This window comes from Mesocricetus auratus, unplaced genomic scaffold (genome assembly GCF_017639785.1).
Source record: "Mesocricetus auratus isolate SY011 unplaced genomic scaffold, BCM_Maur_2.0 Super-Scaffold_100010, whole genome shotgun sequence".
Classification (NCBI taxonomy): Eukaryota; Metazoa; Chordata; class Mammalia; order Rodentia; family Cricetidae; genus Mesocricetus; species Mesocricetus auratus.
The window spans coordinates 83899051-83926830 of NW_024429194.1; the positions used below are offsets into that span (position 1 = coordinate 83899051).

Consider the following 27780-nt stretch of genomic DNA (forward strand, 5'->3'; position numbering starts at 1 on the left):
ACAGCCAAGGCTACACAGAGAAATCCTGCCTCGAAAAAACTAAAACAAATAAAACAACAAAGCCCAAACCTGTAGCCCAAGCAGGATGTAAACTTCCATCCTTCTGAATAGCTGAACTACAGGGATCCTTCATATCTTGTCAAACCCTTATTTATTTATTTGTTTTAGGCTTTTTTTCTAGACAGGGTTTCTCTGTGTAGCTTTTGCAAACCAGGTCTCTGCCTCCTGGGTGCTGGTATTAAAGGCATGCACCACCAACACCTGGTTCTACATAACCCATCTTTATGGAAGAGGTCACATGTACTTTACAAGAAGTTTTTTTTTTTAAAGATTTACTTATTATGTATATGATGTTCTGCCTACATGTATATCTGCAGACCAGAAGAGGGCACAAGATGTCATTATAGATGGTTGTGAGCCACCATGTGGTTGCTGGGACCTGAACTCAGGACCTCTGGAAGAACAGTTAGTGCTCTTAACCTGAGTCATCTCACCAGCCCCCTCAGCTCTGGTTCTTACTGAGCTTATGGTCAACCTGTTTACATTTACCTTGCCAAGTTGGTTATTACCAAGTTGGTTAATTCTAGTTATCTTCAAGTATGTTTTGTAGGTCGGGTTCATCCATATAGCCTGGACTGGACTCCTGAGCTAGCCATCTTTCTATTCCTTTGTTTCATCTACAATAAAATATGCAGCCTGAGGCAAGGCTATATACACTTAATGTTCCCCTTCCAGTAATTCATAGCTCAAGCTTTGACTAGCTCATCTAACCAGCTACCAGTCTACTTAACAAAGACCAAAGACTGGCAGATGCCATGATGGAATCCATTTACCCAGTTAGCATTTTCCTGATAAGCAAGCACTTCCAAAATCACCAGATCCAGGTGACTTTCCACTTTAACCCATTTTCACAGGGACCAGGAACTTTTTGTTCCTTTACAGCCCAATACACACTTGAAAGGGACTAGAGAAGAGTCTAGCTTAGTATGTGGCAAGGTGTGCCTGCATAGGACTCGAGAAACTACACCAGACATGACTGTATTAATTGCTGATAGGGTTTGTGCTCTGCATAGGACTCGGGAAACTACACCAGACATGACTGTATTAATTGCTGATAGGGTTTGTGCTCTGCATAAGACTCAGGAAACTACACCAGACATGACTGTATTAATTGCTGATAGGGTTTGTGCTCTGCAACCGGACTGAAAGCTACAGTGTTACCAGCACGTTTCAGTGTTTGTAGGTGTACTTCCAAAGGGTTATGGTGACACAGTCTCATTCTAAGTCAGGAAACACTGCAGATATGAGACAGCTGGAAAGGATGCAAATATAAACTACATTATTCTGCTAGATTATGTTGCTGTAAAGAACGAAAACAGCCAGGAATGGTGGCAAACATCTTTAATCCCACTACTGGGGAGACAGAGGCAGGTGGATCTCTGTGAGTTCCAGGCCAGCCAGAGATACATAGTGAGACCCTGTCTCAAAAACAAAAGACTGGAGAAAACAAGAATGTTTGTCTATTGTGAACCCTAGGCAACAAAACTTAACATACAATCTTTTTGTTTGCTTGTTTGCGACAGGGTTTTCTCTGTGTAGCTTTGGCTGTCCTGGAACTAGTTCTGTAGACCAGGCTGGCCTTGAACTCAGAAATCCACCTGCCTCTGCTTCCTGAGTGCTGAGATTAAGGCATGGATCACCACTGTCCTGCTCTTAACGTACATTCTTGAGATGAAGGAGGCACTGCAGAATTAACTTCTCCACAATATAATCAGCCAACTCTCAATGACTTTTCCTTACTTCTCTTCTGCTCTACAGACTGAGCTCTGCTTTCACCTCCATCACATTCCCATAGGGTTTTAGCAGGGGATACACCTCCTCTTCTAGGAATCTGTGGACCTACCAGGGATGAGCAGACACAAAAGAAAATGTTAGTACCGTCCACAAACCAGCTCTAGCACTAAGATCTAGCTTGTTAAAGTTTCCTCAACTGTTTATTGGTTATATCTCCCAGACATAAACACAAAGACCATCATGCCAGAGACGGCATGTGCCTCTTCAGTTGCTCTAAAGTCTGCCAGGCACCCACACTGCAATCTGATTTCTCCATCCTCTGCCCCAGTCCCATCTGACCAGTTTCCAACGGACTTTCTTCCCCTTGTCTGTACTGACCACTGCCTTGGCTCAAAGTCCTCACAATCTTTACTTTTATTTAATCACATGTCTCCATGTGTATCTACATGTGTATATGGCAGTCAGTGAAGACTAGAAGAATTGAATTCCCTGGAGCTGGAGTTGAAAAGAATTTGGGCTCTTTGTGGCCTAAACATATTGTCCTGATCTTTGAGAAAACAAAACAAACTCTTCATTTCAAACTGCTGGATGGCAGTGTTCAATGATGCCTATGCACTGGCTGCCATGCTCTAGGCATTTTCATTCTGGTGACACCGCAGTGGGATATGATTCTGAGACCTTGAGGTGGGGGTGGGGTCCTCTACTTGTTTGTTTTTAGACAGGGTCTCTCTATACATCTATGCAACCCCTGGAGTGCCTAGAACTTACTATGTAACCCGGGCTGGAATTAAAGGCCCATGCCACCATGGCCAACCTCTACTACACTGTCTAGGCGGACCTTCTCACATTCCTCCCACAGCCCCGGAGGTCCAGGTCCTGCAAGCAGCATTGTAGAGACAATACTCCTCAAAGTGTCCAGGATAGTTACCTGCTGGGGAGCTCGGCCAATGAAAGAAGAGGGGTCCAACAAATGCTCCAGCTGTGAGTGGATGGGGCTAAAGTAGGCATCTGCCCGAATGCGCTCTATGAGGTCATTGTCACCCCCTTCCTGCTTAACCACAGCAGCTGCCTGCTGGGAAAGCACTCTAATTTTCTCATGACAGTCCTGGGGAGAGAGTGAGGTGGTGTTAGTTCATCATAACTGGGTGTTCAGACCTTACAGCTGGATCCAGAACTGACAGCCCCCTTTCCATCTACCCGTCCGCTGGGATCCCACACAACACCGGCTACAATTTGGTAAGGCACCCCATCTCCCTGTCTACGTAAACGTTTCCTTGGACCTGTAGGAGTGACGGCTGATTGTCCGGCACCCTTCTAGTGTTCTTAGAAGCGGGGGTGAGGGGGTGGGGGTGGGGGCAGCCCAGCCACAGCCTTTAAGGCCATAGCCGACCCTGTCACTGACAATCACCTCTGGTGTACTTCCCACAGGCCAGGCAGAACACTTGACTTTTGGCTTCACGCCTGCAGCGGTTATGGACTACTGCCTTTTCTCAGACAACGGTGTCCTACCAGGCCATCGCTTAGGACTGACGACTTGCAAGAACGACCTGTGCCACTAGTTTCTCAGACCCATGAGGGATCTATCGGGTTTTATACCCCAGCAACATCTATACTGACTGGTGCATTCGTTTCTCAGACCCAAGAGGGGTCTCTTGGGGTTTTGTACCCTACCACTGTCTCTGTGCCTCTCCATGGGAAGTAATCCAACAAAGAATATAACCCCACCCACTCCACTGGGATGCCTGTTAGAAAATCTGAAACCCCTTCAATTAATGCCATTTGTGAAGGCACCCAGATCCACTAAGAAATGGCCTAAATAACCCCTAGGTAATAAGTCAAATTGGCTGTTTAACGGCTCTTTGGATCCCAATATTTTACTACTGCCCAGCGGACAGGTAAATGGAAGGAGTTACCATATAGCCAAGTGTTCTTCTACCTCCCTGCTAAACATTCTCTTTCTTCTTCCTCTTCTCCATCTCATGTCCTTCTAGCTGTAAGAGCTGAACCAGAGGAAACCTCCACTGGTTTGGATCCTGCTGATGAATCTCCATCATTTCGTCCTCAACACCCACCTACTTCTCCTGCCCCTTCTCCCCCTCCAGCTTCTTCCCCTCCAGCAGTGGGCTGCTCTAGTCACCAATTCTTGCACCTACTTTCACACTCCCCGGTCCCCCAGCCCCATTACCCAGTCTCGTGCTGCTATGTGGCCCCCAAACTACCAAAGTCAACCTGGTTACAGTTCTTCCCTTGCGAGAAGCAGCCGGGGTGAATGGTCTTCTCACTATCAGAACTTTCTCAAATAGAAAAGAAACTGGGTTCCTATACCTTTAACTCCATTGCTTTCATAAGAGTTCCAACATATCACCCAATCTTACAGCCTCACCTTTCATTATATATACATGATTTTGACCAACAACCTACTACCTAAGGAACGCAGATGAGTTTGGAGCAGGCTAGAGCCCATGCAGATGTAGTTCACCAGATTGATGCAGTTCACCCTGCTGGGGCAGAGGCCATCCTGGATCAATACCCCAGGGGACATTCTAGCTAGAGATCAGTTATAACCTGTCATAGTTGGAAGACTGCCCTCAAGCCAGTAAACTAAGATAAACTTCTGGAGATAGTTCAGGACAAACAGGAAAATCCCTCTCAGTTCCTAGAACACCTTACAAAGGCCTTCTTACAGTATACTATCCTTAACCCTGTAACTAAGCCCTTTCAGAAACTCACACAGGCTCTTCTCCAGGCCCCAGCCCCTCATCTTCCAGACCTAACTTGTCCTTTTTCTCTCTATGTAGCAGAAAAGGAGGGGTAAGCCCTTGGAGCTCTAGGTCACCAGCTAGGAACTTCCTTTGCACCCATAGCATATCTGTCAAAGAAACTAGATCTAACCACCCAAGGATGGGCACCCTGCATACATGGTTTAGCAGCTGCTGAGCTCCTTGTTCATGAGTCAAAGAAACTGACCTTTGGGTCACCCACAACTGTCTTCTCCCACCACAGCCTGTCTCATCTGCTGACTTACAGAGGCTTACAAACTCTACCTCCTTCCCAAGGTCTTTCTCTCCAGGTGGCACTAGGAAAGATGCCACCCTTACTTTCCAATCCTACCCACCTCTCAATATCTCAAATCTTCTACCTCAGCTTACTACTAACTATTCTCCATCTCATTCCTGCATTGAAACCCTAGAACTATTGCCCATCCTTCACACATACAGAAGCGCACAGTACTGCAAGCCAGCTATACCTGGTACACAGATGACAGCTCCTTTTTATATGAGGGGACCCATAAATCAGGCTATGGCACAGTGTCAGATACCAGGGTGGTGGAGGCATGGGCACTTCCCGCCCACACTACTAACCAGCAGGCTGAACTAATAGCTCTCACCTGTGCCTTCCGATTAGCACAGCACAGCAACAATCCCTAAAGCTTACACAGACTCCAAATATGCTTTTCACATCCTCCTGTCCCATGCTGCTATATGGAAAAAGCATGGGCTACTTACTACAAAAGGAGGATCCATAAATAACTCAGGTCAAATTATGGCCATGCTAAAGGCCTCCCACCTCCCCAAAGCTATAGGGATTATTCACTGCCGGTCTCATCACACTGACAGCTCCATTACCTCTAAGGAAACAACTGGGTTGATGAAGCAGCTAGGGCTGCAGCCCTCCGAGGCCCAGATCTACCTCACCCACCACAGGGAGTTCATACACTACAACCCACGTCCTCACAGTCACCTCCTGACACTCGACAAATCCTGTCCTGTCTACACCAGCTCTTTCATCCAACAGTAAGGCTCTCTCAGATTGTCAAGGCTCACCTCCAACCCACCCCTGAGGACTTACATTTCTTAAAAACTATCACTACCTCTTGTAAAACCTGCTAGATGTCAGACCCTAACTCTAGGTATCGTAGTCTCCCTTTTCCTACCCACCAGGCCAGGGACTCTCTCCCAGGAACTGACTGGCAACTTGACTTTACCCACATGCCCACAGTCAGACGAGTCAAATATCTCCTGGTATTAGTTGATACCTTCTCAGGGTGTGCGGAGGCATTTCCAACTGATAAAAAAGTCAAGACAGTCTTAGACATCCTTCTCAGGGAAACTATTCCCTGGTTTGGAATTCCAGCCTCTTTTCAGTCAGACAATGGTCCTGAGTTCACCTCTCAGATCTCCCAAACCTTATCTAAAGCTCTCAGCAACCATTGGCGTTTTCACATCTCCTATCACCCCAGTCCTCAGGGAAGGTAGGGTGAACTAACCGTTCTTTAAACTCTTGCCTCTGGCTCTTTTCAGGCTCAGGGCTCTCCAAACGACCCCTTTCCACCTCACCCTTTGAACTCATGTATGGGTGGCTGGTTCTAACACCTGGCCTCTCACCTAAACTCTCACCTCTCCCCGATCACCTGCTTACACCCTTCCTCCATCACCTCTGTTCCCTCCTATGGGACTTTACTGACCACTCCCTACCTCAACCATGTGCCAATCCTTGTGCATCCCCGATTAACATCGGGGGCCAACACTCCTTACCCCTTTTCCCTAAATGGCAGGGTCAAGGTGATTCTGGTAACTCCAACAGCTGCTAAACTTGAGGGCCTCCCCAACTGGATTCACTTATCCCGCCTCAAACCCTTTACTTCTCCACCTGAAGTTCAACTCCGATATACAGCATCTGCAACAGGACCCTGTTCCCTTAAACTTCGGAGGACACTGAGGTCAAACTACCTTGTCCCCAATTTCAGAAGAATGAGGCTTCATCCCTACAACCACACTATGCCGGACTGGGAACCCTATAAGCTTTCCTTCCTGAACCTCTTTCTCCCCTCAGGCTGATCTGAACTCTCCTGCTTTTACTAATTACATCCTGCTCATCCATCTCCTCTCTATGTGTCCCCCAATAACTCCTAATCCAACCAATTAGCAGCTGTTGCAGGAATGCCAGCCAGTAGACATGGATCTGGAGACACAAAGACCATCAAGCATGTCCAGGGGCCCTCAAATCAACCTTCTGTGCCTCCTGAGTGAATGTAAAGGTCTAAGAGGTGACAGAGAGTTTCACACAGCCTGGACTGCAATGAAACAACCAGCTACCCCAGGACGTAGCAGCACCCCAGCTTCCCTGGCCAAAGATGGTCAATGTCCCCTAAGTCAGCTGGAAGCAGTCTTGATGATCCGGCACCCCATGTTTCTGCCCTACTTGACACCCCTGTTTAATCTCCCAGCTTTTAATAAGAGGTGGAATTGTTGATATCCTGGCTTCTCCCTCTCCCTGGGTCCTGGGCAACCCTGCCCAGTCCCTGCACCCAACTTCTCTCCTCTCTCCCCGTGGTTTCCCCTCCTGGGCCTGTGTCTTCTCCTTAGGGAACCTTTCTTGGTTGTGGGGCCTCTCTAATCCTCAGGCTCTCTCCTGGCCCAGGGATCTTTCTTCTCTGGGGTACCTTCCCTTGCCCCAGGATCCATCTTTGACAGGTGATCGTTCCTCACTGACAGCTGTCAAAGGTTGCATGGCTGCATCATGCATGCGTTAGGTGGCTGCATTAGGGCTGTGCATGCAGAAACCAAGTGGAACTGGGGCCGCGCGGAGCTGGGCAACGGCATCTCCATGACTCCAGTTACAACGTCTACTGCAGAGACTCATTCTAAACCGTTCCCTATATAAGCAAGAGCCTGCTGCCTGTTCTGTCTTCTTCTTCTCTCCTTCCTCTTCTTTGCCTTTTCATTCCCTCCCTTTGCTCCCTTTCCCAAATAAACTCCATGTGGCTTTCTGGAAGTTTGGTGGATTGTGTTTCACTCGCCCTCAGCTGCAGCAAAAGAACAACACAGATGACAACCATTTTTTCTGATTCACCTTTTTTTTGGGGGGGGGGGAGACAAGAGTCTCTCTGTGTAGCCCTGGCTAGCCTTGAACTCTCAGAGATCCATCTGCCTCTGCATCCTGGGTGCTGGGATTAAAGGCATGCACCACTGTACCCAGTTTGATTCTCTGTTAACATACCTGTCGGCTGCCCCCAGCTTTGACCATCGCCATGATAATGTTCTCTGTAGCCATGAAAGGCAGCTCTTGCCGAATGCGCCGTTCAATTACCTAGAAGGGCCAAGACACATGTCTCAACATTATGAAGCCACAGAGTATACCCAGTAGATCAGGAAAATGCACAGTAGGGCTATAAACTACCACTGTTGACAGAGATGGGTGATTCAATGCTTCCCTAAGGACAGTGTTTCTTGGTTTTCTTACAAATCCAGATTTCCTCCCTCCCTTTCTTGGAAAAAAAAAAGTCTTTAAGTAAACTTTCAGAAACAGCTTCATGAAAACACCCCTTAAAACTACCAATGTAAGTTGGGCGTTGGTGGTGCATGCCTTTTTTAGTTCCAGCACTCAGGAGGCAGAGGCAGGCGGATCTCTGAGTTCCGTTTTACAAAGCTACACAGAGAAACCCTGTCTCGGAAAAACAACAAGCGCACACACACACACACACACACACATCTTAAAACAAAACACCCCCCCACCCACACACACACCCCAATCTGGCTGGCAAGCTGGCTCAGTGCTTCTTGTTCCTATTTGGTTCCCAACAATGACATGGCTGCTCAGAATCACCTGTAACTCCAGTCCTAAGGGATGTCAGCTTCTTCTGTCTCCTCATGGGTACTACACATGCATGATACACACACGTACATGCAACAAACATTCATACACATCATTTACCCTTCCTCCATTAGTTAAATTTCATTGCCCTACTTCAATGACTACATGATGGAAAAGACTCCATCTGGTTCAGGTACCCAAATCAAAGCAAATGGCCAGGTGTGATGCTGCTGGCCTTTAATTCCAGTATTCCAGGAAGGACACTCTATGTGAGTTTAAGGCCAACCTAGTCTACATAGTGAGCTCCACATCAGCAAGGGCTACACAGAGAGACCCTGACTCAAACAATAAAAGCCAGCCACAACCAACCATAACAAAAAAAACCCACTCACAAAATAAAACAACAACAACAAGGCAGCCGATGCCACTTTCTCTGCCTGGCTACCTGAGCTGCTCATAAGTCAAGACAATTCAGGGTTTTCCTTGGTCTGTATGAACATCTATGAATTACACAGATCTGGTTTCTTTTGCTGTCTTGGACTCAAGAGTGAGGTCTGGTAGAAGAACTTCCCCTGGGCCAGCCTATAGCACTCCAATACACTCACTCCAAAGCACTCCCCTTCCCAAATCCAGAAGCCTCTTACTTTGGGGTACACCACCAATCCTTCAGAAATGTTCTGTAGGGTATTTAATACAGTATCTGCAGTGAGAAATGCTTCAGCCAAACAGATCCGTCTACGAAACAAATGCATTCAGTTAATCAAATGTCAGAGACACACAAGGTGTGTCCCATGAAGCTGCCCCATTGGCTTCTCATGCCTTATGTACTCTGGGCAGTTTCCTTCAGTTTCATGATGTCACTCACCCCAATGTCCTCATAACCCCCATATCTCACTTCTAGTCCACACTGCCTGCCCAAGCAGCAGACCTTACACCTAAGACCCATCCCAGACTCCACCAGGAACTGGCCATTCCCTCCCTGTCTCTTGTTCGCTGCTACCAACCTGTTCCCCCCTGCAGCGGGTCCTGTCTGAGTAGACGTCACCAAGTTCTCCAGTCGGCCCCTAGGCTGCCAGGTGACTGACTGACTCATACCTTTCCTTTCCATCTCCATGGTCTAACTTGTTCAGAGCTGCCTGTACACAGGACTCCCTCAGTGATGCTGGAGAATTTCTGCAGGCCATCTGAATTAGGTTTTACCACTACCACAGCCTTCTGTACCTGAGAGTTTTGCAACCAGGGCTTCTGTTACCCAGAGATCAATAAAGTTTGGAAAAATAAATTACTCTGGCAGCCAGTTTCTTTTATTCCCCAAATAACACAATGACAGCAATTATTCACCCAGGATTTACACAGTATCAGGTATGATGTGTAATTTACAGATTATTTAACATATATAGGAGATAGCAGTTAAGAATGCTTGTTACTCTTACAAGAACCTGGGTTTAGTTCCTAGCACCCACATGGCCAGCTTCCATGATACATAACTCCAGCTCAAAGATTCCAATACCTTCTTCTGATCTGTGGGCACCAGGCACACATGGTGCACAGGCAAACAGACACATATAGGCAAAATACACGTACACATAATCTAAATTTAAAAAATATGAAACAGAGGAGGACACAAACAGGTTTACATAGCAAAAGCTAGACTCCTTCTGGGGCCTTTAGATTCTCTATAGACTAGCTGCCACCTGTGTTCATACCCTAGCCAAAAGGGCTCCATACAGGGCCAACTAGGTACCTCTGTATGACCTCTTGTCTGTGTCTTCATGTGGTTCCTAATTATCCTTTAAGGGTCTATGTCTGTAGGCCAGGGTGGACGCTGACTTGGATGTTCTTGAACTTCTAATGCTCTTGCCTCCAACCCTGTCCTCACAGAGAGCACCGTATCTGGTTTTTAGGAGGGACTGGGGATGGAACCCTGGGCTTCGTGCACACTAGGCAAGAGCATTCTATAACTGAACTACATCTTAACACTCCCTTCCTGAGCTGTAAGCAGTCACTCTCCAATCCCTGCACTAGGGGCATAGCACCAAGCACACTGCTCCAATCAAAGCTTCTTGAGGGTAAAGAAGAAAATGGACATGTTCAAATCGTCTTTCTGCTTCCTTCCTTTAGTTCTCCTCCCATTGTGCTCCATGTGTTGCCCCCATCACTGACCGGTTGGCACTGTCATCCAGTGTGCGTTCAAACCACTGCACAGAGGCTGTCTGTAGTGGGTCCATGATAAGGGCCATCAGGTGACGGGCCAGGCTGCAGCAACGTTCGGAGCGCATGGGGTTCCGCTTGTATGGCATTGCACTCGAGCCTGCCCACAGAAGAGGATAGGATGCAAAGGCAGAAAGGCGTCTTGGGATAGCAGTGCATGAGCATCTGCTAGGTGCATGCTGAGAAGTCATGGGGACGTCCACCCACCTCCAGCAGTCTCTACTTTACACTCACCAATCTGCTGCTTCTCAAAGGGCTCCTCCATCTCCTTCAGGTTCGCCAGGAGGCGTATGTCAGTGCAAATCTGTGGAGGCAGACCAGGCATCATATTATGCTTGCTACATAGGGAACCTGGGGTCAGGCCAGAGGCACACAGGTGATAAGCTCTTTTTGGGTTGTTTGTTTTTTCCAGACAGGGTTTCTCTGTAGCTTTGGAGCCTGTTCTGGAACTCTCTGTAGACCAGGTTGGCCTCAAACTCATAGAGATCCACCTGCCTCTTGGATGCTGAGATTGAAGGTGTGAGCCACCACTGCTGGGCAGGTGACACTCCTGGGCAGGAGATAAACTTAGTGTGTGCTGTTGCTGAGTTCAAGGCCAGCCCTGCCCACCTAGGAGCCCCCAGAGAGTTTCTACTCAGGCTTTTCTCTGCTCTTGAAAAGCAGAGATGACAAATGCAAAGAGTTAGACTAGGGAGGTGGCTCCGTAGGGAAGTGCTTGCCTGGAATGCATGGGGCCTGGGATTCCAAGCACCACAGAACAGCAACAGAAACATTCTCAACCAAAGAACAGTGTAAGGTATCAGGAAGCTGAGTGTGCAGTGTGTCTATAACCTCAGCAAGTAGGTCAGTCTGAGGTTAGCCTGGGCCACACAGCAAGACCCTGACTTGTGAGTGCAAAAAGAAAGAGACATAGCTAGATCATGGAAAGACATCATGATGCCCGATTTTTCTCTTTAAGGCAGGGTCTCGTGTAGCATGGGATGGCTTTCAACTTCTTATGTAGCCAAAGAGGACCCTGAAACAATTCTGCCTCTCCCTCTGAAGTTATGGGATTACAGGCATATGCAACTATACCTGGCTTGGGAATTTCAATGTTAACATCTCCTTCAAAAGATGAATATGTTGTAGATAGAGGAATAACTTCTTTTCCTTTAGCACACCTCAATTAAAGTCTTTCCTCAGAGGTACCAAATTGTTATGACTAATGTATAGAGATACAATTAACTGAAAGCCCAGGGCTGCTAGGGTTTGTCTGAGGATTCCTTAAAAGTTCCCACCCTACAAGCTGTCACAATTACCTTGTGCACTGATGCCCCTAAGCTGGCCAGCACAGAAAGCACCTCAATGTCCACTTTTCGTGTATAGGTCTGTCCAGTGATGATGAAAGCTCTAGAAATAAACACAAAAGAGATCTATGTTTTTTTGTTTTGTTTTTTTGGTTTTTTTTCGAGACAGGGTTTCTCTGTATTGTTTTGGAGCCTGTCCTGGATCTCGCTAGGTAGACCGGGCTTGGTCTGGAACTCACAGAGATCCACCTGCCTCTGCCTCCCGAGTGCTGGGATTAAAGGCGTGCGCCACCAACGCCCAGCAAAAGAGATCTATGTTAGAATATGTGACTGTCACCTGGTGGTGGTGATGCCTTTAATCCCAGCTCTTAGGAGGTAGAGGCAGGCAGATCTCTGTGAGTTTGAGGCCAGCCTTGTCTACAAAGCTAGTTCCAGGACAGCCAGAGCTACATAAAGAAACCCTTTCTTGAACAACAACAGTTGTGTGTGGTGTTACACACCTTTAGTCCCAGCACTATAGAGGCAAAGGCAGGCAGGCACATCTCTGTGTTTGAGGCCAGCCAACCTGGTCTACATAGCAAGCAACAGGACAACCAAGTCTGCATAGAGAAACCTTATCTCAAAACAACAACAACAACAAAAAGTCACTGCGACACATACAAACCAAAACTGATCTTAAGTGATGACTTGGCTCCCTGGTATGTTCGGTTATGCTGACAATGGGCTCCTGAATAAAGCTGTTTTCCCTGTTTACTAGTCCCCAGCAAAGTGTTCTGATCCGAGAGTGAGGCAGAACCTACAATGCCCATGTCCCCTGTAGCTCCAGGAGATGCTGAGGAAAAGGAATCATGGAGGAGTCTGGTGAAGCTCAACATAGGTGGTTAGAGTTACACTAACTCACTGAGCGGTCCCAGGAAAAAAACAAAACCAATGACACTTCCAGATATGGCAACTGACAACTGTAATTCTTGAGCATGAGATGCTGAGGTTGGAGGACTTTGGTGAATTCAAGTTCAAACAAACAAACCCAAAACAGAACAGCAATAGGCATAAAGCTACTGTACGGAAACCAGGGGGCTAGAGAGATGGCTCATCAGTTAAGAGCACTTCTTGCTTTCTTTTTCTTTTTAGTTTTTTGAAACAGGATCTTACTATGTAGCCATGGTTGTCCTGGAACTCAGGACAGTTTCTGCCTCCACAGCACCAGGATAAAAGGTGTGCCCCACGACATCCAGTGTCATCTGATCTTGAAGAGGGCCTGGGTTTGATACTCAGCACTCAGTTCACAACTGTCTGAAACGGCAAGTTCTAGGGACACTCTTCTAGTCTCTATGGGCACTGCATACACATGCTATATGGACATACACACAAAGCACACACACACATAAAACATACAAACAAACAAACAAACAAACAAACAAACAAGGGACCAGAGACACAGACATCTTGGCAGTAAGTTTTCTGGTTGCACTCACAGAGGATCTGGACTTGATTTACAGCACATCTGTAATTCCAATTCTAGAGGATTCAAAGCCCTCTTATGACATACATGCAAGTAAAACATTTATACACATACACATGGAGGAGGAGGAGGAGGAGAAGGAAAAGAAGAAACAGTTGAATCTAGAGGCCCATCATTAACAGGGAGCCAGCATTTCCCCCAGGTGTATACCTCTTAAACCCTGCCTTTTCTGTCACCATCTTGTCCAGCTGCTCCACCTTTAAGAAAGACAAGACACATCCTGTTAGAAATGTAGGTGTTCAAAAGCTGGGTGGTGGTGGCGCAGGCCTTTAATACCAGCACTTAGAAGGCAGAAGTAGGCAGATCTCTGTGAGTTCAAGGCCAGCCTGGTCTACAGAGTGAGTTCCAGAAAAGCCAAGGCTACAAAGAAAAACTGTCTTGAAAAACCAAAAAATAAAAGAGCACTGGGTCCTCTGGAAGAGGGACTCAGGTTAATTTCCAAGCACCCACACACATGGTAGCTCACAACTGTCTGTAACTCAAGTTCCAGGAGATCACCCTTACACCAATGCACATAAAATAAAATAAATTGAAAAAAAAAAAAAAGAGTGCTGGGTGGTGTCGGCACATGTGTTTTATCCCAGCACTCTGGAGGCAGAGGCAAGCAGATCTCTGTGAGTATGAGGCCAGCATCGTGTACAAAGTGAGTTTGAGGACAGGTTCCAAAGCTACACAGGTTTCCCCCTGTCTTGGGGGGAAAAAAGTGAATGTAGGCATACAGTCTGGATATACTTCAATTGGTCATCCCGCTAGGCCTTGGACCTCTTCCAACACATTCTAGATCAATCCTATCAAGCCAGAGGCAAGCTGTCCCTTAGGTCACTTTCAGACTCTCTTTTTTTGGGGTACTACATACATTAAGAGATGAATGCGCTGTGGGCATCTATTTTATTATATTCTTTAAATATTTTTATTTTGTGTGTGTATGAACACACATTCACACGACATGAGTATGGGAACAAGACAGCTTGCAGGAACTGGTGTTCTCCTTCCACCAATTTCCTCAAGTATCCATTTTGCTGGTCCCCGGAATACCTTCTGGTGATCTCCCTCGAAGAGCTGTAGGAAGCTGGCCTGAGTGCCAGTGGTGCCCTTCACTCCCCGGAAGCGGAGCTCATCACGGACACGCTTCAAGTTCTGGAGGTCCACACAGAGATCTTGAATCCAAAGGCAGCAGCGTTTCCCGACAGTGGTCAGCTGAGCAGGCCTGAAGGAGAACAAAGACAACCCAGAGGTCCCACCTCAAGGCCGACCTGCACCTAACAGCTACCATTACCAGCTAGAAAGGGAATAATGTAACAACCAGAGAAACTAGTAAAGATCAGTGCCACTACAAATTATATACAAAGGGGTGCTAGCATAGCGCTTTACCAAGAACCGTTTTAAACACCCATAATCCCAGCACTGGGGAGACTAAGGACACAGGTTTGAGGCCAGCATGTATTTACTACTCAAGGAAACACTATCTTTAAACAAAATAGAACCGTGGGCTGGTAAGATGGCTCAATGGGTAAAGGTGCTTGCTGACAAGTCTGACATCATGAGTTTGGTCTCTGGTACCCACAGGGTGGGAGGAGAGAATCAAGACCCTGCAAACTGTCCTCCTACCTCCACCCATAGGCCCCAGTACACATTAAGGCTGAGTGGTGGTGCACGCCTTTTGATCTCAACACTCAGAAGGCAGAGGCAGTCAGATCTCAGAGTTTGAAGCCAGCCTGGTTTACAGAGCAAGTTCCAAGACAGTCAGGGATACACAAAGAAACCCTGTCTTGAAAACAATACAAAAAATATTTTTTTAAAATTAGTTTTCCCCCCCTACTTCAAAGTCCCAGGGATGGAATCCAGAGCCTCATACAGCCTTTTTTTGGGGGGGAGGGGTGGGGGTTGAGACAGGGTTTCTTGTAGACCAGGTTAGTCTTGAACTCACAGAGATCTGCCTGCCTCTGCCTCTCAAGTGCTAGGATTAAAGGTGTGCGCCACCACTGCCCAGCACCTCATACATCTTAATGAAACATGATTACTGACTTAAATCAGCAGCCCCTTGAAGTATCTGAATCAAAGGCCAAGGACAATGCATGTTTGGTTGATGGTTATATTCCCAGAGGTTGACAAGAAATGCTTGAGACAGCCAGAGACATCTAATCACATCACTATATAAAGGACACACCAGGACATCATAAACAAGACTTCCTTGCTGACTCCCACTCAGATTGATCTGTGTGGACATGTCCATGGCAACACTACTCATGACAGCTGTAAAATGCCAACCCAAATGCTCACAACTGATGAATGGGCCAACAAAATAAGGCACATCTATAGAATAAGATGTTGACTAGCCATAAGAAGAAATGATGTACCTTGACTATTAGATACATGTTAGAGGAAAGAAGTCATCTACACAAGGTCATATATTGTACATGATACCATTTAGATGAAGTCTCTAAGGTAAGCAAATCTACAGACAAAAATCAGTACTGTGCTTGCCAGGATGGGGCAGGTGTCAGAAGTGATCACTGATGGAGATATGAAATTAAGGAGCTAATTATCATACACTATAAATATACTAAAAATAGTTTAGCATTCCAAAGATGACACAGGTTTTTAGGGCTGTATTTAGTAACCATAGAAGTGCTTACATATCCTAAAAATCAGCTACAGGCCTGGAGTTGGGTGAGGTGGCATACACCTTTAATCTTGTTATTCATCACTGGGAGTAGAAGGCAAGCAGAGCTCTTCAAGTTTGAGGTTAGCCTGGTCTCTACAGGAGTTTCAAGCTAGCCAGAGCTACACAGTGAGACCTGCCACAAACAAAATAAAACATGAAAAACAGAAACTACGGGGCTTAGAGTGTAGCTCTAGGAGAGCTCTTGTTAATACACAGACCAAAGTGAGGAAACTTTTAGTTAATTATTATTACCTAAGCCAGGGTAGCCAAATTAACAAGGTGATAACTTTTCTACAGGTTTTTTTCTTCTTTTCCTTTCAGAAAAGCTCTATGTATCTTTGACTGGCCTGGAACCTGTATACAGACCAGGTTGGACTTGAACTCACAGAGATCTACCTGCCCTTGCCTCCCAGTGCTAGGATTAAAGGAATGTATCACTACACTTGCTTTTTGTATTATTTAAGTTTCTCTTTTTCCCCATAACATAAACTTAAGCATACTTCCACACTGTCTTTTGTTTTTTTGAGACAGGGTTTCTCTGTGTAGTCCTGGCTAACTTAGAATTCACTCTGTAGACCAGGCTGGCCTCAAATTCATAACTCTGCCTGCCTCTGTCTCCTGAGTACTGGGATTAAAGACGTGTACCACCAGAGCCCTCATATTGTCTTATGAGCAACATTTTAGTGACTGGATATTACTCAAACCTCTTGCATACCATACTTTATTTGATTATTTATTCTCATCAGTACAGTCACTTAGACTGTTTCCAGCGATATCATAAATAATCTCCTGACATGATGCTTTCCAAGTCTGGATTCAAGCCCTGGGTTAAATTCATAAGGAAAGAATAAAAAGGAGTGTGAGGCCTGGAGGGATGGCTCAGTGGTTAAAGCATTGGCTGCTCTTCCAGAGGACCTGGGCTCCATTCCACACAATGGTTCATAACCATTTATAACTCTAGTGTGAGGGGGTCTCATGCCCTTTATTGGTCTCTCTGGGCATCAGACATGCAAATGGTATAAAACATGCATACATGCAGATGAAACATGCACACACATTAAAAAGAAAAGAAAAAAAAGTCTTTGTTCTTGACAAACATAAACAAACTACTAATCCCTGGGCCAGTGATACTGCCCAGCCTGATGACCTGAGTTCAATCCCTGGACCACATCACAGAAGGAAGGAATGGACTCTTACAAGTTGTCCTCTAACCCCCACACTTGCACTGTCATGGCTGCACACAGATAGATACATAGATAGATAGATAGATGGATGGATGGATGGATGGATGGATGGATGGACAGACAGACAGACGGACGGACGGACGGACGGACGGATGGATGGATGGATAGATAGATAGATGGATGTGATTATTACAAAGTTCTATTTTTCATCATTGAGATGGGTCTTACTTTGTTGTCCAGTCTAGGCTAGAACACATGGGCTCGAGCTATCCTACCTCAGGCCATCCAGGGGCTTATGTCTCCACCCACGGTTTCAGTGTAGCTTATTTACTCTTCTTGCCATGCTGGATGTTGAACTCAAGAGTTCAAGCATGCCAAACAATCACATTCCCACAAAGCAACAGCTCCAGCCCCCACAAAGGTTCTAATCAAGGCTTCGGGCACATTTCCAACCAGTGTCCCAAGATATCTACTTATGCTTTGAGATTCTGGCCTCAACACACACATAGTAAGTTCACTTCCCCGGCAGTCATCACTTACTGAAAATGTGTGAAACCTAAGGTGGGCAGATCAGCACGTTCCTTAGCAAAATCAGCAAGCCTTGAGATCACTCTAGCAAGCTACAAGAAAGATCATGTGGGGGGAAGAAGGTGAATTAACTGAGTTCTTTATGTAACTTCAGCTACATGGTCACAAAATTTAACATGGAATTCCACCTAGAGCTCAGGGAAGGCAAGACTTGTGTCATTTCACCTTTGTTTCCTGAAGTACCCTGGGCAAGGATCCTAAGAGCCAACATTTGAAAACTGAGTCAACTCCTTAACATGTCACAAACTATTTTAAGACTATTGCAAAATAAATCATGGCCTGAACAAAATACTCCAGCAACTCATCTCTGGTTGCACCTGCGACATTTAAAAGGCTGTACTTTAAAAAGCACTCTCACTCTTCCAGGCTAGCCTTCAATTCTGAAATCCACCCACCTCTCTTCCCCCACTGTGGGATTAAAGACGTGTAACCACTGTACCTTATGTTTTAACCTAAGAAGAGACAATTAACTCCACAGATGACATACAGAGTCTGACTTGAGAACATTAGCTTTAGGTGTCGACACTGCACAGATTCACTTATAATTTCAGAACACTCCTATTATGAGGCACCTAAACTGATAGGAATCTTCGGTCAAAATCTTACCTTTGGCAAAAGCAGGTCAAATGCATTTCTCAGAATAATCAGGTCCTGAAAGGAAAATTCAATGATTTCACATTAAGCCGTGTCAAGCTAGGCTGGGGATGCAGCTCATGGACAGAATAGTCACCCAGCATGCACAAGGCCACGAGTTCCATTCCCAGCATCATTAACTTGGAATAGTGGCAAACACCTGTAATCTCAGCTCTTGAGAAGTGGAGGCAGCAGGATCATAAACTCAAGGTCATCCTTGCACACAGCAAGCTCAAGCTAAAGATTAGCATTGGCTACAGGAGTGAGGAGCAATTTCCAGAACAGTATGACTAATGCATTATTGGGACCCATAAGAACAAAACCTTTACTGTCCAATGTATGGTGTAAGTCTGTGGACTTTTATCTTATTTATGGCACATTCCATCAGTATTCTCCTACTTTTTCCTTACCTTTTTATTTATTTATTTGAGACAAGGTTTGTGTATTCCTGGTTGTCATAGAACTCGCTATTTAGACAGGCTGCCCTTGTACACACAGAGATCGCCCTGCCTCTGGCTCCTGAGTGCTGGGATTACAGGTTTAAGCCACCTTGCCCTGTTCATTTATCCTTGTTAGCACAGGAAGACACGATCTAGAACATGAACGTTTACGAAATTGGGATTTCTGTTTTCCCCAGTCTGGGGAAAGAATCTAGAGCCTCACGAATTCTAGACAAGTGACCCACCACTGAGCCACACCCACAAGCCTTCTAGCTGCTCTTGTGAGAGGGAAGGGAAAGTATTTTGGGAAACTCCAAAACACACCCTGATGAAACAAAAATCTTGGAGACACAGCATTACTGGAACGAGCAGAAGAGCTCAGTGGGCAGAGGTGCTTGCCACCAAGTCTGCCAGCCTGAGCTGCATCTCAGGGACTACACGCTGGAAAGGGAGCTTCCACAGTTGCCCTCTAACCCCCCAAGCTCACAACATAACTACATATTCACCACCCCATAAGTAAATATATGTAATTAAAGAATATTTTCCAGCCGGGCGTTGGTGGCGCACGCCTTTAATCCCAGCACTTGGGAGGCAGAGGCAGGTGGATCTCTGTCAGTTCGAGGCCATCCTGGTCTACAAAGTGAGTTCCAGGACAGCCTCCAAAACAATACAGAAAAACCCTGTCTCGAAAAACCAAAAATAAAAAAAGGATAATAAAATAAAGAATATTTTCCATTCCAGCACTCGGGAGGTAGAGGCAGGTGAATTTGAGGCCAGCCTGGTCTACCTGGTCTACAGAGTGAGTTCCAAAACAACACAGAGAAACCCTGTCGAAGAACCAAAAAAAAAAAAAAAACCTAATTAAGAGATTATTCTTCCATATCTGAGCAATTACACAAAGATACCTTTAATTATGCATTATTTAACACTAAAAAGGAGCTGGCCACAGTGGCATCCACCTGTACTCAGCTACCCAAGATGGCTGAATCAGGAAGAGCACCCCAGCAAAGGACCAGTCTAGATAACACAACCATGTCCTGAGACCCCATCTCAAAAGTTAAAAGCTGGGTGGTGGCATAGACCCTTAATCCCAGCACTCATGAGGCAAAAGCAGGAGGATCTCTAAATTCAAGGCCAGCCTGAACTACAGAGTGAGACCCTGTCTCAAAAAACTTCATCTTCAAGTGTTAACTGAGCCGTTCTTCTTGGGCTTGTGTACTTTTGAGAGGCAGCCTCACTAATGTTTCTAAGGCTGGGGGCTATGGATCCAAATGACCCTTCTACTCCACGCCCCCAACCCACAGAGCTCCTGGCTTTTCTACTTGTGTAATGACCACTTATTTCTTACACCATCCTTTACATTTTCTCATTGGTAGAACCGGGAATAATGAAGTCAAACCCAAATGACTCAATGTTCTATGAACTCATGTACAGGTCAGCTTTCTGAACCTAGAGGCAGGAACAGTGGCTGACCACAAAGATGGCTCAGTGGTTAAATGCACTCACTGGCTGCTCTTCCAGAAGACCTGGGCTCGGTTATCAGCACCCACACGATAGCTAACAACCTGCTGTAACTCCAGTTCCAAGGCATTCTACACTTGCTTCTCACTCAGCAGGCACTGTGTACACATAGTAGACAGACATTCATGCAAAGCACCCAAACACATAAAATAATAGTTACAAAGAACTTGTAATACTATCATTTCAGAAACTAACAGCAGTTATAAAGGCCCTTGGTAAGTTGGAAAATTAAAAACACACAAATACCGGGCATTGGTGGCACACGTCTTTAATCCCAGCATTCAGGAGGCAGAGGCAGGCGGATCTCTGTGAGTTCGAGGCCAGCCTGGTCTACAGAGAGAATTCCAGGACAGCCTCCACAGAGGAGCTACACAGAGAAACCCTGTCTTGAAAAAACAAAAAACAAAAAAACCCAAACAAACAAAAACACATGAATACATTATAAAGGCAAAGAGCATAGGCTCATACTGTATTGTCTCCAACGTAACAGGAGGTAGCACCAAGGTGAATGATGCCTGCAGCCTTCGGACAGCAGCGGCCAAATGTGTGCACGTGAGCCATCACATCGTGCCGCAGGCGCTTCTCTTCTTCAGCTGCCATCTGGAAGTCAATGTTGTTCAGGTTTGACTTCATCTCCTGGATCTGTTCATCTGTGATAGGCAAACCCAGGGTCTGCAGAATAGGCAAAACAAAGTCCGGTGACCTTTATGTTCAAGTATGTAAAATGAACTAGCTCTTAAATCAAAACCTGAGGTAACAAGTTCAAATACATGGGGTATGGAAGGAGGCATGGAGGAATTTTCTAAGAAAACTCCCAAACAAGAAGCAACAGAGTTCCGACGTAGACTTTGAACTCCTGCCTCTCTTGTTCTCGTCTCTGGGCTCAAATGACATCAAGAAAGCCCTTCTCTAACATCCATGTAAAACATCCTGTGTCAGTCAATGCTGTTCCTTTAGCCTGGTTTTATCTAGAACACTATATATGACATTGTCACACATTTAATTAACCCATTCAGCTCTCTTAAGGCATATTGCACAAGAAGAAACTTTTGTTCTTTTTATTATCTAATACTCGTCAGGACACAAAGTGTGGTGGCTTTCCATCTGAGACGTATTTACAGCAACCCAACAAACAATTCCATAATGCTGGGTTTATGTAATTCATCCGTGGTCCCAACGCCTGGGATGGAGAAACAGAAGAATTCTGACTTCACGTCAAACAGTCTCCAAAGGAAACAAGCCTGGTTCTGCTATTAAAACACTTGCAAGGAGAGCACGGAACTCTTGCAGAGGTGGAAGGAGAGAACCCATTCCACAAAGGTTGGTCAGGTAACCTCCATGTGTGCCCACCCCCCATCGATACAGATCCATACTTCTGATGCTGCGAGTCCCTTGTATTCCTCCTAATCTTTCATTTCTCTCTCATTTTGCTTTTCTAGACAGTTTCTGTACAGTCCTGGCTGTCCTGGAATGCTGTAGACCAGACTAGCCTTGAACTCAGAGACCTGTCTGCCTTGGCCTTTAATCCAGTGGGATTAAATAACCCACCACCACTGGGTCATTTCTCATTTTTTTAAGATTTATTTTTATTTTATGTTTTACCTGTATGTATGGTATACATCTCACATGTGCACGTGGTGCCCGAGGAAGCCAGAGAAGGCATCAGACCCTCTGGAACTGAAGTTACAGATGTTGTGAACTGCCCTGTGGTTGCTGGGAAAGGAACCTGGGTTCTCCGGAAGAGCAGCCAGGGCTCCCAACTGCTGAACCCTCTCTCTAGGACCTCATCATTTCCCCAACTCAACCAGTTATTATGGGATGTATGCTACTACTTTTTCTTTTCTTTTCTTTTCTTTTTGAGACAGTGTCTCAGTGCATTCTGGATGGCCTGGAACTTGCTATGAGATGAGGTTGGCCTCAAACTAACAGAGATTCATCTCCCCCTACCTCCCGAGTGCCGGGATTAAACCTGTGCCGGGCTAGGGGGTTGTTCGGCAGTCAAGAGCATTCACTGCTCTTGCAGAGGACCTGACTTTGGTCCCCAGCACCCACATGGTGCTGCTCAAAACCCCTTGTAACTCCAGCTCCCCGGATCCTCTGGCCTCCACTGGCACCTACACCCAACCAAGCACATATCCACATATAGATATATAACTACATATAAAAAAGTAAAGTAAAAATAAAGCTTTAATAAAGGTGTGGACCACCACAGCTGGCTTTGTTACTAACTCAAAGCTCTTAACAGATAATCCTCATCCACAGCTATGTATGCTTCAACAACATGTAGAGCAGATAACCTTATACTCCAGTTTCAGCTTGAGGTCACTTATAAACTCCAGTGACTCCAGCATGGCTTGCACACTACGCCCTCATCTACAGAACGTGGGTATCAGATGAATGAGAGAGTACAACACAAAGCACACCGCATGTAAGGTCCTACTCTCTATTGTTAGGGAACCAATAGCTTATGTTCCTCAGGCGTCAGTTCCTCAGCTATGAAACAGGTATAAGAAAAATACTTATCCGATGGGGCTTAAAAAAAAAGGAAAGGAAAAAAGAAAGAAAGAAAGGAAAGTCAATAAGCTAATATAAGTAGCCTTTATAAGAAAAAGTATTGAGAGCCGGGCGGTGGTGGCGCACACCTCTAATCCCAGCACTCGGGAGGCAGAGGCAGGTGGATCTCTGTGAGTTCGAGACCAGCACGGTCTACAGAGCTAGTTCCAGGACAGTCTCCAAAGCCACAGAGAAACCCTGTCTCAAGAAACCAAAAAAAAAAAAAAAAAAAAAGAAACACTATTGGGGGGGGGCTCAAGACAGGGTTTCTCTGTGTAGCCCTAGCTGTCCTAAAACTCACTCTGTACACCAGGCTAGCCTTGAACTCAGAGATCTGCTTGCCCCTGCCTCCTGAGTGCTGGGATTACAGGCACTGACTACCACTGCCCAGCAAGGAACAATTTTTTAAAAGATTAAAAAATTTATATATGTATGACCAGAAGGCACCATCCAAAAGCAGAAAGCAACCAATAGTCCTATCCAACTATGATGCCCATGAACCACAGGGGATGCAGAGATGGCTCAGAGCTTAAGAGCACTGACTGCTTGCTCTTCCAGAGGTCCTGAGTTCAATTCCAAGCACCTACATGGCAGCTCACAACTATCTGTAATGAGACTGGTGCCCTCTTCTGGCCTGCAGGCAATACACGGAGACAGAACACAGTATACATAATAAATAGATCTTTAAAAAAAATGACCAGCATGGCATCATAACCCCAAGGGTGCAATAGTGGTATGAATTCCTTGGTGGTAACTGGACTTAAGACCTGTTCACACAGAAGGGGAATCATGCCCAGTTCTGGAAACCTAGCCAACTACCCATGCTAGTGAAGTTATGGACTCTGGAGAACCTACATTGGCCATTTACTACACCAGCACAATCTGCAAACTACATTTTAGATATTTGTCTTTATACCCACATATAAAGAGACTTCTCTTAATGGACTAAGACTACTACAGAAACAGAGTTGTGAAGCCAAATCCCACCTAATACAGCCACAGCACAGCTGCACATAAGGCTCAGAGATCACGGGTGGAAGGGAGGTCAAAAAGGCTGTAAGAGCTTGAGGAAAGGGGATGTGCTGGGAGATGATGTCTCCTAGAAATGTCAGAGAAAGCTGGGCAGTGGTAGCGCACGCCTTTAATTCCAGCACTCAGGAGGCAGAGGCAGGCGGATCTCTGTGAGTTCGAGGCCGGGCTGGACCGACAATACAATACAGAGAAACCCTGTCTTGTAAAACCAAAAAAAAGAAAGAAATGTCAGAGAAGCTGTACCCATGAAGTCTCACCAACATGGCAGCAGAAACAAGACCTGAACAAGGATGATACCAGTAGCCATGTTAACATGGAAAGGGTAAAGCCCATGAGGCCTTAACCCTAAAAAAGAAGTGCAGCCAGCTAAGGAATGCTGAGAGCAGAGCAGTCTTCCCCTAGGCCAGCCAATACCTTTCATCTCAGCACTGGGGAGGCAGAGGCAGGTGCATCTCTTTGAGTTCGAGACCAGCCTGTTCTATAGAATGAGTTCCAGGACAGCCAGGATTTCACAGAAAAACCCTGTCTCAAAAATCAAAAAGAGGGGGGAAAAAAGTCAGCCTGGGAAACACACATACAAGTATCCTTATACAGACTGAGCAGGTTGTTTGTATATATTTACAACACACATACCAGCAACAAGTATTAACGAAAAAGGAGTTCATTAACTTTAGGAATGAGCAAGGGGTATGTGTGTGTAGGGGGGCGTTACGTGGAAAAGGTTGGAGGGAATAAAGGGAGGGGAGAAGTTATGCAATTATATTATAACCTCAAAAGTCAGTAAAATAAAACACGCACACACACAGTGTGTGTGTGTGTGTGTGTGTGTGTGTGTGTGTGTGTGTGTGTGTGTGTGTGTGTGTGGTCTTTCACATGAGTGCAGCAGGTACCAGTAGGGTCTAGAAGAGGATGTTGGATCCCTAGAACTGCGTGGCATGAGTGCTGGGAACTCAACCTAGGTCCTCTGCAAGAGCAACTCAAGTCCTTAGCTGCTGTGTTGAGTCACCTCTCCAGCCCACAGCTTTTCTTCCGTGCCTTAAGACTACTGGAAAGGCCTTAAGGCAGAGCAGAAGCCAGAAGGCAGCACTGGGAAATGTGATGTTGGAAGCACAGTGAGGGGCTGGACTGTGAATGCAGGATGAAGGTTTGTTTCCTAGTTACTGAGTTCTTGGTAAGTTTACTGCTAACCTTTTCTTAAACTTGAGAAACATTACAGCTCTCTGGATCCCCTTCAGCTTCCTTCACCTTCTCTGGAAAACCTCTTTCCTCTACCCATTTTTAAAAATACTGGGCCGAGAACAGGCAGTGGCGTCGAACGCCTTTAATCCTAGCACTTAGGAGATAGAGGCAGACGGATCTCTGAGTTTAAGGCCAGCCTGGTCTTCAGAGCAAATTTCAGGACAGCTAGGACCACACAGAGAAACCCTGTCTGAGAAAAAAAATTGGACTGAACAATATTGCAGCCCGTGTAAGAGAAACTATTAAAGTGGCTGTGTTGTTGATCCTCTTGAATCTCATACTTGGGAGGCAGAGGCAGGCCCATCTCTGTGACTCTGAAGCCAGCCCGCAGGCCAGCCAAGCTACAGAGACAGGCTACCTCAAAAGACAGACAAGCCAATCCCCTCCCCCAACACCCCAAATCAAACCACCACCAAAACAACCCCACAAACCCAGGAATCCTCTGTAATAAACACCTGCCCAGATCCTCCCACCTCAGAGAAAATACATACAAATAAGAGGCAATAGCAGCTCAGAAACAAGAGTCCAAAGCTGTCACTAACTTCAAAGGCACCGCGGGCTCAGCTCAGGTTCTGGAATGCATCCAGGTTCAAATCCCAGTTCTACTGTCAGGAGCTCGCTGGATAACCTAGGGCAACCCTAGGTTTTGTACAGACTTGGTTTTGTCCACTACCAGAAGAAAAACCAAGGACTAGAGGTATGGCTCAGTGGCTAAGGGCACTAGCAGAGGACCCAAGTTAAGTTCCCAGGACCCACATGGCAGCTTGCAACAGGCTGTTGTAAGTGCGTGGTGAACATGCACACACGAAGGCAAAGCACTTCTACCAAAAAAATAAAAATACCTCTTTCTAAAAAGGTGGGGGGAAATCACCAAGTTTGCTACGCGGTTTAAAAAGTTTTTTCTTACGTATGCACGGGCGCGTGGCCGTCCCCACGCTCCACCCCCGAGCCTGCAAGGTTTAACTAGCATGCCACTCGAGCTATGCTGTGGAAGGAAACCAACTCCCAAAACCTGAAGTCATCCGAGGGATGTGCAGGTCTCCGGGACTGTTGCCGAGGCAACAGGTACCCGGGCTGTGACCTCCCTCGCGACACGGGGCACGGCCAGTTACCTGCTCAGCCTCCGCGAGCCACAGCCACAGCTGCCGCCACGTCTGGAACTTGTACCTGTCGCTGAACAGGAAGCACATCTCGTGGCTGGCATAGCGGGACGCCAGCGGAGAACGGTAGCTTTCAGGACCGCCACAGTCTCCGGCGGCAGCCATTTTCAACACGGAACGGGCCGACACGAGCAGCAGGGCCAAAAGCGGAAGCCTGGGCGCACGTTGGGCGGGACTTCCTCCATGGCTCCGCCCCCAGGAGTTAGGCGGTCCGTCAAGTGTCGCTCATCCCTGCCCGAGGGTCAGCGCTATTTCCATTGGTCGAGGCTTACTAAGTCGATGCCCCTCTCTGTGCCGCCTCAGTTTATCCACCAGAGGAACACACATTAGGACTAGCCTTTAACACGGAAAGGAAGGTTCCAGAAGCATTCTTAGGGACGCCAAGAAGGAGCCCTAGTGGAGTCCGGCAGTACTGCAGTCCCGCGGGAGATAAACTCATAGCCCGCGTGCTGGTTCCCTGCTCACAGAGCAGCAGCCTCTCAGAATTACCCAATGCGTGACCAATGGGGAACAAATCAGACTCACAATTCAAATTTTCTGTGGCAGAATAAAGATGAAAATCGTATACATTAAAAAAAACTAATACGTTAAGATTCGATTGACTTCTATATTTGTACAGGAAAGGGCAAAGCAAGATAATCATAATAACAGTAATAATAAATAACAACAAAGACCTGCCTTTGGGGCTGAAGAAGATGGTTCAGCGGTGAAGAGCACTGACTGCCCTTCCGGAGGTCCTGAGTTCAATTACCAGCAACCACAAGGTGGCTCACAACCATCTGAAATGAGATCTGGTGCCCTCTTCTGACCTGCAAGGGATACATGCTGGGAATTGAACTCAGGTCCTCTGGAAGAACAGTCAGTGCTCTTAACCTCTGAGCCATCTCTCCAGCCCCCAGCAATCTTGATAGAGCAGTGGCCCTCAACCTTCCTGATGCTTCGACCATTTAATACAGTGCCTCATGGTGACCCCCAACCATGAAACCCACAGATTGAGAACCACTGTGATAGAGACAGAGATCCCATCGTTTGCCTTGGTAACGTGTACCTGGCACCATCGCTAGCATAGACTGAGTACATACTCATCAAACAATAGATAGGTGGACAAATACCCACCCAGAGAAGCATAGTTCAGACACAGAAACAGGCATGGTACCTTAGATCTGAACACTGCCCCCTCCTCCCCAGTCTCCCTTGTAGCTGCCTCCTCAAGCCTTCTTTCCATGGCTCCTTAGTGCCTCCCTTTACCTGACTTCTTCCAGAATACTTGGTCCGTCAAACAAAACTACACATGCCTGGCCCCCAAGGTCCTTGAGCAGCAGAAGGCTGGACTAGGGCTCCTGGGGAGCACACTGTGG

The 27780-nt window shown here is 46.4% G+C and overlaps 1 protein-coding gene across 1 annotated transcript; it reads right to left on the reverse strand.

Moving 5' to 3' along the window:
- Positions 1-1386: 1386 nt before the first annotated feature.
- Adsl (adenylosuccinate lyase) lies at positions 1387-26573 on the reverse strand. Its single transcript, XM_005067006.4, has 13 exons — positions 26375-26573; positions 20907-21110; positions 18451-18495; positions 17797-17876; positions 14443-14614; positions 13558-13604; positions 11898-11988; positions 10834-10903; positions 10552-10699; positions 9033-9123; positions 7795-7884; positions 2723-2899; positions 1387-1899 (listed from the first exon to the last, which is right to left on the reverse strand). Exons 1-13 carry the CDS (start codon positions 26525-26527, stop codon positions 1813-1815), a joined length of 1455 nt encoding a protein of 484 aa, XP_005067063.1. The 5' UTR covers positions 26528-26573; the 3' UTR covers positions 1387-1812.
- Positions 26574-27780: the final 1207 nt, after the last annotated feature.